At 31.1% G+C, this 12,583-nt stretch overlaps 1 protein-coding gene and 1 long non-coding RNA gene across 3 annotated transcripts; both read right to left on the bottom strand.

Annotated features, from left to right (window-relative positions):
* Nucleotides 1-1,735: 1,735 nt before the first annotated feature.
* LOC110632369 (autophagy-related protein 18c) lies at nucleotides 1,736-6,784 on the bottom strand. 2 transcript variants are annotated; one of them, XM_021780582.2, is made up of 6 exons: nucleotides 6,628-6,784; nucleotides 6,432-6,506; nucleotides 4,617-5,469; nucleotides 3,728-3,986; nucleotides 2,658-2,781; nucleotides 1,736-2,051 (listed from the first exon to the last, which is right to left on the bottom strand). In XM_021780582.2, the coding sequence occupies exons 3-6, from the start codon at nucleotides 5,364-5,366 to the stop codon at nucleotides 1,958-1,960; spliced, it is 1,227 nt and encodes a 408-aa protein (XP_021636274.1). In that variant the 5' UTR covers nucleotides 5,367-5,469; nucleotides 6,432-6,506; nucleotides 6,628-6,784; the 3' UTR covers nucleotides 1,736-1,957. The 2 variants fall into 2 exon arrangements, with proteins under 2 accessions (XP_021636274.1, XP_021636275.1); XM_021780583.2 differs by lacking the exons at nucleotides 6,432-6,506; nucleotides 6,628-6,784 and adding an exon at nucleotides 5,549-6,414.
* A 1,776-nt stretch (nucleotides 6,785-8,560) lies between these two features.
* Nucleotides 8,561-10,858, bottom strand: LOC110632352 (uncharacterized). Its single transcript, XR_002490653.2, has 2 exons — nucleotides 10,233-10,858; nucleotides 8,561-9,050 (listed from the first exon to the last, which is right to left on the bottom strand). It is a non-coding gene; the product is annotated as an uncharacterized LOC110632352 (long non-coding RNA).
* Between the last annotated feature and the right edge of the window lie 1,725 nt (nucleotides 10,859-12,583).

Raw genomic sequence — 12,583 nt, 5'->3', positions numbered from 1 at the left:
TTTTCATTAAAAAAAATTTTGAAAGATTAGGTTGAGCTGGCATGGGAGGGAATGAAAAAAAAAAATTCTGGAATACTTTGAATGTTTAAACAATTGCATTGCTCTTAATCTATCTACTTCTAGGTTCTGATGTAGGGCATACAAAGCACTCTGCATATTGAACTGGATCTATCACTACTGTATAGAGGGACACCATGTCCATTGGATAAGTATGCTTGCTTCCCTCTTGGCTTTCCCACGCCCCATTTTCCTCTCCTGGTGCATGTACATACCTTTGCATAAATATGAATAGGACTGAGCATTCGGTTTAAATCGAATTGAACTAATCAAATTTATAAATATTACAAATAAAACCGAATCGAATCGAAATGTTAAGAAAATTGAATTGAACCAAACCAATTTAATTCTGTTTTGTTGAACTAATCAGTTTGGGCTTTTAATGGACTTTTTTATTTGGGCCTAATTTTCATACTATTTCATGATTTTTATCTTGATTTGGACCTCATTTCACCTAATTTTGTTCGATTCAGTTTTACTGAAAATTTTTTCTCCAAAACCGAACTGAATCGAGAAAACAAAAAATCTCAAAAACTAAAAGCAAACCAAATTGCCAGATAAATCTAATCGAGTTACCTAATTAAATCGGTTTGGTCGGTTTATTTGGTTAGAACTGAATAATATTCGCCCCTACATGAATAGTACTTATTTGTTTGAAAGCCATTTTCATAATTTTTCTTCTCTTGCAGCTTAAATATTAGGAATCGTTCATACATTACTCTGCAGATTTCTATTTATTTGTTTGAATGTCATTTTCATAATTTTTCTTCTCTTGCAGCTCAAATATTAGGAATCGTTCATAAATTACTCTGCTGATTTCTTCTGTGATTACTTCCAAAGGTAGATGCTTGAAACTTTATACAAAACCATCTTGGCTTGTGTTGATAATTGCACAAAATGATGATATTATGTATGGGATGTTTACAGCTAGAAGAACAATGTAAAGCTCCATTTACTCAACTTAAACATGAATTATTCTTTTATTGTCTTCACTACATTTGTTATTTTTGAAAGAAAAATGTGCTTTCGACAAAGAAATGGTTGAAGGAATTTTTAGTAGAAGAGGTAAATATAGCAAATGTTGGTATTAAGTGTTTGGCAACACCTATAAGATGGTGCATTCATATATACCGAACTTGATCATTTGTTTATTTTAATTATCACTTCTTTCATTTCAAACTAATGAGTTAATAGTAAAAAACTATACATGCAGGAAATTCTAGAAATTCCTCTATGAGTGGTACAGCAGTATATGATATAGTTCAGAAAAATACCAGTACAAGAATGTTGACACAATTTGCAAACAAGAGTGCACCAAAACATATGCTGTGTAAAAGGATTTTAATTTTGAAAGAAAAATGTACAAGGAAGAAGATGAATCTTCACCATTTTAACTTTTACGGGTATATTCTCCGCAACCATTATACTCTTTTTTTTTGCAAATTTTAATAGTTTGCATTGTAAAATGACACTCAATAATTTTATATAACAATTTTGAAAACTTTAAAAAATCACGCAACGCGGGCAAATGCCCAGTGTAATGGTAATGCCAAACAGAAAGACTATTAACTCAAAATGTGTACTTAAAAAAAAAAAAAAAAAAAAAAAAAAAAAAAAAAAAAAAAACTTATTGGAGAACACAGTTAAAGTTTCTGTACCGCTGCAGCAAAGTTGAATATACCAGAGAATGTTACCAATGCATTCATTGAGAATCCATCAATGGTAATATTTGCATTGCCACCAAACAATTTATTGCCCTCAAAAGGCGACTGGAACAGCATTGCTTATATGCTATACACTTGATGAGATATTTCATGCAACAATATTTACATTGCTAAAATTTAGGATCCATATTTACACGAGGCAAAAAGTATATAATGGGCATGAATAACTAATAACCTTATCTAGGCCTGCTCTCTGTTTTCAGGAAGCGTGCATATTCCTGCTGCAACATCTCTCCTCCATGAACCAGATCAAAGCTGCACCTGTAGAAACTGATAACAGGGTTGAAATCTGTGAGATGGAAGATGGTGGAATGGAGTGATCCATCAAAATAAGTAAATAAATGGTTGAAAACAATTTATTTCCTATGTGATCACTATTATCTAACATCCTGCAGTGTCCACTAAAAATCCACTGATAACAATCCCCATCTCAAATTATCATAACTGAATTTTGTACTCAGACCAGATATTACTTATAGTGTCTCTATGACCTCAATCATTACGGATAATATCTCAATATTTGGCCAGCTAGACCTAGTTTTTCAATAAAATGTTAAAAAGAGTAATGTTTAAGAATGAGGAAGCTGAAGCAAACGCAAAATCAGAAATATAATGTGAGAAAACAAAGATGGGAGACAGCTCAGGATAGAGGGAAATCAGTGATAAGGTTTTAGGAGATCAAGAGAGGAAATTGGGCAGAGAGGTTAGTCATTGTCAAAAGACCAGACACAAAGCATTTTTTTATTAATTAAAACAGCCATTAAGCAACAAACTCTTATATTCAAACAACTCAAAATTTCTTATTGCAAATAAAGAGGAACACAAATGCAAATGAACTAGAACTGTAGCAGGTAAAAGAACAAGATAAGCTCATACCTTCCATCCATGCCAACAATAATAACAGTATTCTGGGATCCAAATGCTGCAATGAATTGGGTGTCTTCTGGTAAGTGGAACTGAGCAAATGACCACTCAGAGCTAAAATACTTTGGTAATACCCCTGAAAGAAGTATCAAAAGCATAAGCCTTGAAAAAACTAGAATTCATACAGCAATGTCAGGTGTAAGACACAAGTCTTGTCTCCCTTCCTGACCCAAAAGGAAGAGAGTTAGGCAGGAGAAAGAGGGAACAGAAAACAGGAAAGAAACTTGCACTTGTCCTCCCCTACAAATGAAAACTTTTAGAAATGGAAAAGGCAGGTGTATCAATCCAGCTTTTGAGCACATTCTCTTGGGAAAAAAACATTTATTTAATCCAGATTAGGGAACATTATGATGGGGGAAAAACACATATCAGCATTTAAATGTTGAGTTAAGAAATCCCTAGCAGAGAAGAATAGAGAAATAGAGATATAAGGGAGAAAGATAGAAAGGTAGAGAGAGATAGAGAGAATAGAAGAAGATACTCTATTCTTGATAATTCTTGGAATGAATTGCAAGATAGCTACACTGAGTTATTTATACTCTCCCCTAACTGCCCAGCTGACTACTTTAACTAACTAACAGAATTAGTTAGCTATAACAGAATCTACTAACTTTCCACCAAACTGATCCCTTCCATACTCTCCTAAAACTTTTAGAAATTACACTCACTCACATCACATCTTATTCCTATATCTCCTATATTATGTGACATTAACATATGGAATTTCAGATACTTATGTTGGGTTTCTAGAACTTATTTAGCAATTTTTATCAGATTTTATTGAAATAAATACTGGCATTTTCATTATAAGAATTACACATCATAAACTTGTTATCAAATGAAACCTTCTTATAAACTATCATGCAGCTCATTGTTATCAAAGTCAGTCAAGGCCTTTTGGCTTTTGCTCAATGGAGAAAAAGAGAAAAAAAAAAAAAGATAGATGAAGAAGACACTAAAGGTAGCGTCTTAGAAACATTTATTAATAAGCTTATACAAAAATATAGATAAAATCTTCTCACCTCTCATAAAAGACAAGGATGAACCAGGGTTAGCACTAGTGCTTGGAGAGATAAGGGCATCAAGGGAAGTTGATGAATTCTGGTTTAACAATGCTGGACCCTGAATAGGACTTGAGTGACAGGAAGAGTCCTCCCCAGCCACACGAACTCTAAGACTGAAAATATGAACAGTACCTTTGTCACTTGACACAGCCAACCACTGAACATTCCGAGAGAGTGCAATGCCATAAATTTCTGCTCTGTCGACTCCTCTTCGCACCTGAAGGAAAGCACTTTTATGAGTCTAAATTCTAATTAAAAAATAACACTACCCAAAAATCTGTTACCAGGAAGCATTTGAAATAAGTGTAAGACAAACAGCATTTGAAATATGTTTGAAATGCTGATTTAGTCATTTATATCAAATCAAATTGTTTGACTGTGGAACATCGTATGAGAAATAAGCAATGTGAACCAGATGCTAAATTATCAAGTCCAACCACAATTTTGTAATTACTCTGAACTCTTAAAAAGGTTAAAGAAAATTATATGTTCATTTTTCACATAAATTCATAGAGGAGAACTGGTTAAAATTTAATTCAAACATTCTATTTCTTAAGCTCCCAAATAGGCCACTTCTTCTGATCAAAGTTCAATAATTAATAAATAAACTAATGAGTTGGACTGCTTTAATGCACCAGTTTTATTTGACTTAAGGTTAAGTAGTGTCTACAAGACTACAAGAAACTGAACCTAAGCCAAACCTCATAAAAGAGGAGTCTTGTGCACTAAATACACCACCTTTTACAAGTAAGAGAGTAATAGACATCCTAGAAAAGAAAGTTTGGTGAATTTTTAAGATAACCACCATATTCACACTACTCATAAGAAAAAAGGTCCAACAAGCTACCTCTTGCAAGCGAGTCCCATCCATTGTATTGAAGATTCTTATCAAGGTGCCCCTTGTACTAGCAGTTGCAAGAAGCAGGCCATCCATTGTCAAGGTGATGCATGCAAGATGAGAATCATGAGCATTAATCAACTTCATGACATTCAGCCCAAAGTGTTCAACTCGAACCTGGCCTCGTTGAAGACCTGGGCAAGCTAAAACAGATGTATTTGAATGGTGAGAAAGGCAGCACAGTCCCCTGGGATTTGTCAGAGTCTCAATCTGATGAAGAAGTTTTAGATCCATGAAACTATAAACATAAATTTTGTGCTCAAGAACAACAACAATTCGATCCCGTCTTAATTTCACTGCACGAACCTCAGACCTAAATGAAAATTCACCAATGCACCGGCTCTGATGATCATCCCAGATTAAAACTTTGTTTGGAGGATACTGGGAATTAGAATCACTGCCAACAAGTGCCAAAATATTGCACCTGAACAGCATCTCAACAATTTTGAATCCCCCATTTTTCAGATCACGTCTGAAAGTTTCCTTAAAGGGCTCACAGTTATATATACGAAACCCCCGGTTTGTGCCAGTAGCAAAGCAACCATAATCCTGGTTCCAGGATACAGAGAGCAACTCTGCTTCATCACTATCTAGCTCAGGCTGACCTAAAGATCCAGGACCAATGATACTTGAGGATTCAAAGGAGCTATGCCTTGTTGGTGGAATAAATCCTCGAGAAGTTGAAACAGTTGAAGTCATGAGGGATGAAGGAATGGTCACCGAGGCTTGCTTAAAGCAATCAAAAACTGAAGGAATCCATAGGAAACAGGATAGACAACGTTGCAGTAGCACAGGTAAAGCTCTGTCACAAAAGATAATAACTGTATGAATGGAACTTGAAATGGACAAGCTGATCACAAGATGTAAAGTTTATATGTTACCTGTTAAAATATCTGAATGCTGCTGATCAATAATGAGAACTGATAATAAATCACCAGTTCTTCTTATAATTGGGGTTGACTATATGGTATATATGAGGAAAATTAGGTAAGTCCAGAAACACTAGAGGGTTTCTAGAATTCAAAATTAATGCTTTTGGCATGTAGGAGGAAAAAAGGCTTGTAGACTGGCATTGTGTAAAGATTTTGATATTGGAGTATTTAACCAGAGAGAAACATTAAGATGTTAGGAATCAAAGATTGTTTATAAAACAATTGTAGACAAAATTATGGCTCCAACCCGCTTTTTGGAAAAGCACTGTTCTAGATACTGTTAAAAAAAATTGAAAAAGCTGTTTAGTGAAATTTTTTTACTAAAAAATTTCAAATTTAACTTAACTAATATATTTAAGATGAGTGTTTGTCTCTAGGGCATCACAGTACAGCAATATCAAACAGACCCTTCCAGGAGGATTTTGAAGGAGTGGTTTTGGCAGACATCAATGAGATTGGAAGGAGCTTCTTCATTAGCATTTCTCTTATTTATTCATTGCAAAAATCTTGTTTCACTATCAATTATTGAAAAAAAAAACTGAAATGCAATGAAACCAGCTAGTAAAGCAGCAAAATAATTGATAAGGCTGGAATGAGCTATATATTAATGAAATTACAGGACATTGTAACTTAAACTTGCCAAGCACGAGAGGAAGTTAGAGTTAAAATGTAGTAAGAGAAACCCATCCTCAGGAGCCGAATCAAATTTGATTCAGAAAGTGCCACAAATGTAAAATCAAGGAAATTGGGCGAAAATTAGGAATCTAGTCGCCCTATCAGTCGATTTTAGGTATTTACTGAAGAAAAAAATGCCAGAAAAATTTCCACTTACAGGAAAGTTGAGGAGAAGGACGATGAATTATTTCCTCTAATTTTGACAGAAACTGATCGGTGAACTCGACTATTTCTGGATATAAAACAAGCTATAAACATCAGAAATAGCGAAAAAGTCATTGAAGATGCTAGATTTTGAATTAAATATGAGCATTTCATATAAAATTAATTGAATTTGAGCAAAAATACATAACCTTTTGAATTGAAATAGAAACTGCAACTGCGAGCGATTCTCTGATCTCTAGTTTCTTCGTTTCCCCAAGAAAGCCCAACCTCGCAGGTAGATCTAATGACTAGCTCATTCCGCTACCAGCAATACACAATTTCCTCCCTCTTTTTTTGTTCATTTCTTTTTGTCTTCTCATGCATTTTGCCAGCTGGCAACTGTATATAATATTTTCTTTTTTTTTTTTAACTGCGTATATAATATTTTCTGTTATTTGCCTTTTCTTTTTTATGATATTGCTTTTCAAATTTATAGTTTTATAAAAAATCGACGAAACATTTAGTTTTATTTTTTAATAAATTAACTATAATCAGTTTTAAAAAAAAATTAATTAATTATACTTAAATTTTCATTTTAAAAATTTTAATTTATTAAAATTTAATTTGATTTTCTAAAAAAAATTAAATAATTTATTTTTAGTTAATTGTAATTAGATTGCGAATTATAACTAAAAATTAAAAAAAATAACTAAAATTATGAATGAAATTTGTCCTAAATAAGTTTTAGATAAATAAAAAACAATCAAATTGAATGATTTAATTTAATTTATTATAAATTTGGTTGATTTATTTTTTTTTTAATTTTTTAAACCAACTAACTCATATGTTTCATAAACATTTTTTAGACTTTATATTATATTTGGTACGCTTTAATCTAGAGTTTAAACTCCCATATATTAAAATTAATTAAAAAAAAGTAATATGCCTTGATTTAATGATAAAATTAGGTAAAACTGAATTTTCAGAAACAAATTTCAAGTTAAAGTTTTATCATTATTAATAATTTGAGTTATTATATTTTTATTATTGATAAATCTATTAATTTTAATTGTAACTAAGATCATTTTTATATATTTTATATTCCTATCTCATGTACGGTTCCGGTAAAAACTATTAAAAAGTGAAATATGAATTAAACTATAATATGAAGTAATGATTGAAGATAAATTATTATATTTATTAATTTTAAAATATTTAATTTTAATAAAATATTTACAATAAAAATTTTTACTAATTTTTTTTTCTCATTAACTTTCCATTCCTCTTAAAACTCTCAAATGTAATAATTTATAACCTTTTTTTTTTAAAAAAAAAAAAAAAAACACAGAGGTTATGCAATGGAGATGGTCCACTACAGCATATCCTTGTATGAATTAGAATTTCTTCCCACGTGTATAATTTACGTATGAAGAAATTTATAAATTATATCTTCCATTATATATATATATATGCACTTACATAAAATAATTTATTTAATTTATAAAATGAGGTGCTTTTTTTCCATGGATTCACACTATAAATAATGAAATTTGAAATATTAGGATATTATTATTATTATTATTATTATTATAAAAATAATAAAACAACTCTATTTATTTTTTTAAACACATTTAAAAATAAAATTTTCGAAAAGTATTATTTTAACAGTTGAACCTCAAACTGCCTATAAAATAAGCAAAAAAAAAAAAAAAAGGCGAAGGCACCCAAAATACAAGTTGTGCCAGAAAGAACAAAGTTGAATTGCTAAAACGGGAACAAAACTGAAGACCTAACCTCGTCCATATTTGGCAATACATCACACATGTTCCAAATTCCAAAACTAACATACAGCAAGAAGAACAACTTAATTAATTAACGTATTTGTATTTCCAAGAACTTAATTAAATTAAACAAATGGCGTGCAGCTTTCAAATGAAAATATCAAAAAATATTTACATGTACTTTTCCCCTCCAACAACCAAAAATAAAATACAAATAAAAATAAAAATCGAAGTGAGAGCTGTGAATCTTCGACGTGGTTAATTATTATATACTTAAAACTAACCACTAGGCATTAAAGTATATGTGCAGTTCCAGAAACTTTTGGTTTTACCATAATAATCAAAATCCCTTCAAGAAATGAACAGAAAGGAGGCTGCATTCTTGGCTTGCTATTACTGTACTTCATACATACAAAGGCAATAGAAAACGAGGACAAATCAAGTTTACAAGTATGCAAATGCAAATGCTATATATATGTATATATAGCCAAAGGAAATTAAGTTATCGAGAACAAGAAGCTAAACAAGGAATAAAAACAAGTAGCTGGCGAGGTGCAACCTTGCAACTATATTGCATCAGAAAATACTTTTCCTTGTGTAGCCAGCTAAAAAAAGGAAAAAGGGAGATATATGCTAGCTATTGCTGTCAGTGATACATTGCCCAGCACAAATACATATATTGGAAATGATGCAAATTATATCAACCAATTTTAACTTATTGATAATTGAGTCGTCTCAAACGAATCAAATGAACTTAAAGAAATAGTAAGTTTTTATTTCATTGTTACATATTAACCAACATTCATTTTTTTTAGTTACTCGTACGTACTTGTTGATGTTTGCTGGTGTCTCTGCAAAGCATTAAAACATGTGTCAGAAATGTACTATATATATATTGACAGTCATGTGGTGGGAAAACGTCTCAATAGTTGCAAGGGCTTGTTATTATTGAAGAACATTATTAGCTGGCCGTATGTAACAGTAGCTATAAGAAATTATCCATAAGCTCTACTTAATGTTGTGGTGACAGTGGAAGACGTAGGATAACAAACAAGCAAAATGAAGGCAATAGAAAGGAGGAGCTCCCTTCAGTCCAAGCACAGAAAAAGAGGGATGCAAAATTATCTCCCGCATCATTCACACAATCACAGTAGCTAAAACAGTATTTGCCACTATCTCTTTGTCTACTAGTGCTTGAATGAATGAGTCGGCAGATAGTTCCAGCCCCTTTCACCCCATCCATGAGTGGGCTGAAGGAAGCTCCCCCACACCATTTCTTCATTTAACTATTTCTGACTACAACACTATCTTCTTCAAGATACTGCAATGCTCAGTGCACACAATTCTTTAATTTTCAGTCAGAACAGATGATGATCAAGTACGGATCTTCATTTTCTGTTCATGAATTCTTCACCATTAAATCATCACATATCATAAAATAATTTCACATATTAAAAGAAAAAAAAAGAGACAAATTGAATCACAAAGATACTATATATGGTTCTCAGTTGTTGGTGAAGGGCAGATAATTTAAAATGACAGCCAACCGCTTAACAAACTCAAGATGGAAAGTAATTTGAGAGATTCCCATCTGGCTATTTAATATTTCTCATGCACTAGTCAAATTAAGCATGAAAAATATAAAGACAAAAACAAAATTAGTAGTGCCCTTGCCCTTTTTATTTTCCCATATTCATATAAGATGGAAAGCATATTGACTACCCAAAGTTATAATAGAAAATTAGTAAAGAGCTAGGGATCTAATATTCCATTATTGAACAAAATGAAAGAAAACCCTAAAATAGCAACATCATTTTTTCTTCTTTTCCAGTAGGCAAAGTGATCCTTCTATACATATGTAAACTTTTAGATCAAGCAATGAGATTGTTTTCTTATTTTTTTGACAAGGTCGATTAAAGATTAGAGGAACCAAACATCTTCTATTATAAACATGCATCAAGGTAATGTTAAAGTAACTCCGTAGAGGAAGAGAAAAATGGTTAGAAAGATGTCCAAAGGATATCTAGATTTACCTTTGAATTCTTGGCAAAGATCCCAGAAAGCAGCTTTTGTCCTCCAGAAAAACCATTTTTTTTTAATCTGCAAATAATATCTATTCGTGGAGTAAACATAAAGAAAGTAAATTAATTAACGAGACATACACAGAGAGAAGTATACATACAATATTCAACTTAGAAGATAATATGTATATAATCAGAAAAGGGCTGTGAAACCCTAATTGTGACACTATTAACTAGGCAAAAGAAAGAAAGAAAGAAAAGGAAATGAGAGAATTTGAAGAAAAATACAAAGAAAAGAAATAAACAAGAAAAGGGGTTTGCACAATATAAGAAACAGAAGATGATTTTTATTGGATCAGAAGGTAAGTGATGGGTCATCATCGACGTCGTCACAAGAGTCAGACAGGAAAGCGACTCCAGATCTTAATAAATCTAACGGGAGGGAGAGAGGGTTTTCTTCTTTCTTTTACTGCCCTCTGGGGGATTCTGTAGCGGAAATATTGTAAGGGATAAGGCATTTGCAAAAGTGAAAGGCAGAGGAATGCCACCAACAGTGACTAGCTTGTTCTTGTTTGGAATTCTATGTTACTTTGACTATTAAATGCTTCACCTTTCTAACAATGATTCTCTCTTTCTCTGGTGTGTGCAAGTATTCTGGTCCACTTAAAAAACACCTCCCTTATCTTATTAGACGTACAAACCAAGATTAGTCGCCAAATAGTAGTCATCATTGTAATTTTATAGTATATATTTGCGAAATCGAATCTTAAATAATAATAAGTCGCATCTTTATCAATTATATTAATAAAATTTCTACTACTTTCACCTTATTTGTAATATGAGAACATTCTCTACAAATAGAATTAAGAAGTTATAACAATCCATAATTAGGTTAGATTAGATTAAAAAAAAAACAATATTTTAGTGTGTCCTTAACCCTAGCTCTATTTTTATAGAGGATTTGAGAATTTATAGTTTAGCATTAATCCTTTAAAAATTAATATATGTTTTAGATTTGGGTACGTTGTGGATTTGCTGTATGAAACATATATTATTCAAATTCAATATGCTATGTTACGCTGAAAATTTGAACTAATTCTTAAAGGTAGATTCAAATCGGATTCAAATTCTTATAATTGAACATAAGGTGTTTTAATCGGATGCAAAGTGTTTAGACTAGATATAACATGTTCAAACTAGACATGAGGTGTTTAAACAAGAGGCAGGATGCTCAGATAAGATGTAGAGTATTCAGATAAGATGCAGATTGTTCAGATATAACATAAAATATTAGGATAAGATAAAGTGTTAAGATAAAAGGAGCTATCTTAAAAATTGGATATATACTGATGGGATGTGTCATATTTCTATCGAGAATATCGCTATATAACATGTGGCGTCTCCCTAATATACAAAGGAAAATTATTGGATATAAACTGGCAAGATCCTGATTATGGTGAAAAGGTGTCATTCCCTGCCCTATGAATATAACTCATGACACCTACTAAGGGATGCAATTCAATTCTTTTAACTTTCTTTTAAGTATTGGCTTTGTCATCTTTAAGCATCTAATGACTTGAGCACTGGAATGGCCTTACTCAAGTCACCGATGCTGCATTTTTACTTACTACAGACTACAAAAAAATTAGTCACACACCTGAAAATCTCAAGCAACGTCATTATGTAATATCAAATTAATTATCGCATAGGATCACTAAATAATTAAATATAAAATTTTGAAATATTAGATTGAATAATAAAGTTCTTTTAAGTATATTTAAGTATATTCATTTTAAGATTAATAGGGTTATAAAAAAATTATTTAATTAAAAAATATGGAAATATATCGATACAAATTGTTATCATTGAAAATAGTTGCAATACAAAATTTATTTTTAAAATTTAAAATAGCATAATAAGTAATAAAGTATAAGTTAATTAATGAAACAAATATAAATACATATTATTATTATTATTATTATTATTATTATTACTAAGGATAGTGTTATACAATCGGCACATAATTTGATTATAAGCAATTGAGCATGCTTCGTTTTGTGACAAATTCATTACTACAAATATTTATGATATTTAAATGAGTCAAATATACTTAATTTGAATATTTAAATCAATACAAAAGAAAAAAATAGTATAAATTAGAGATCAAAACCTTCTTACAATATTAATTTTTTATTAAAATAATTTCAATATAAATCTTAAAAATTAAATATATGAATAACTATATTAATCACGTAAAGCAATATTTGATGGGTCATTTTCAGTGGGTTATTCTATCTTTAAATGAAGGTATATTTATTCATATATTTGATTTTTAAGATTTACATATTGAATTTGTTTAACAG

Source organism: Hevea brasiliensis, chromosome 14, assembly GCF_030052815.1.
Source record: "Hevea brasiliensis isolate MT/VB/25A 57/8 chromosome 14, ASM3005281v1, whole genome shotgun sequence".
Lineage (NCBI taxonomy): Eukaryota > Viridiplantae > Streptophyta > Magnoliopsida > Malpighiales > Euphorbiaceae > Hevea > Hevea brasiliensis.
The sequence above is the reverse complement of the archived record's forward strand: the minus strand, read 5'-3'. Positions and strand labels throughout refer to the sequence as shown.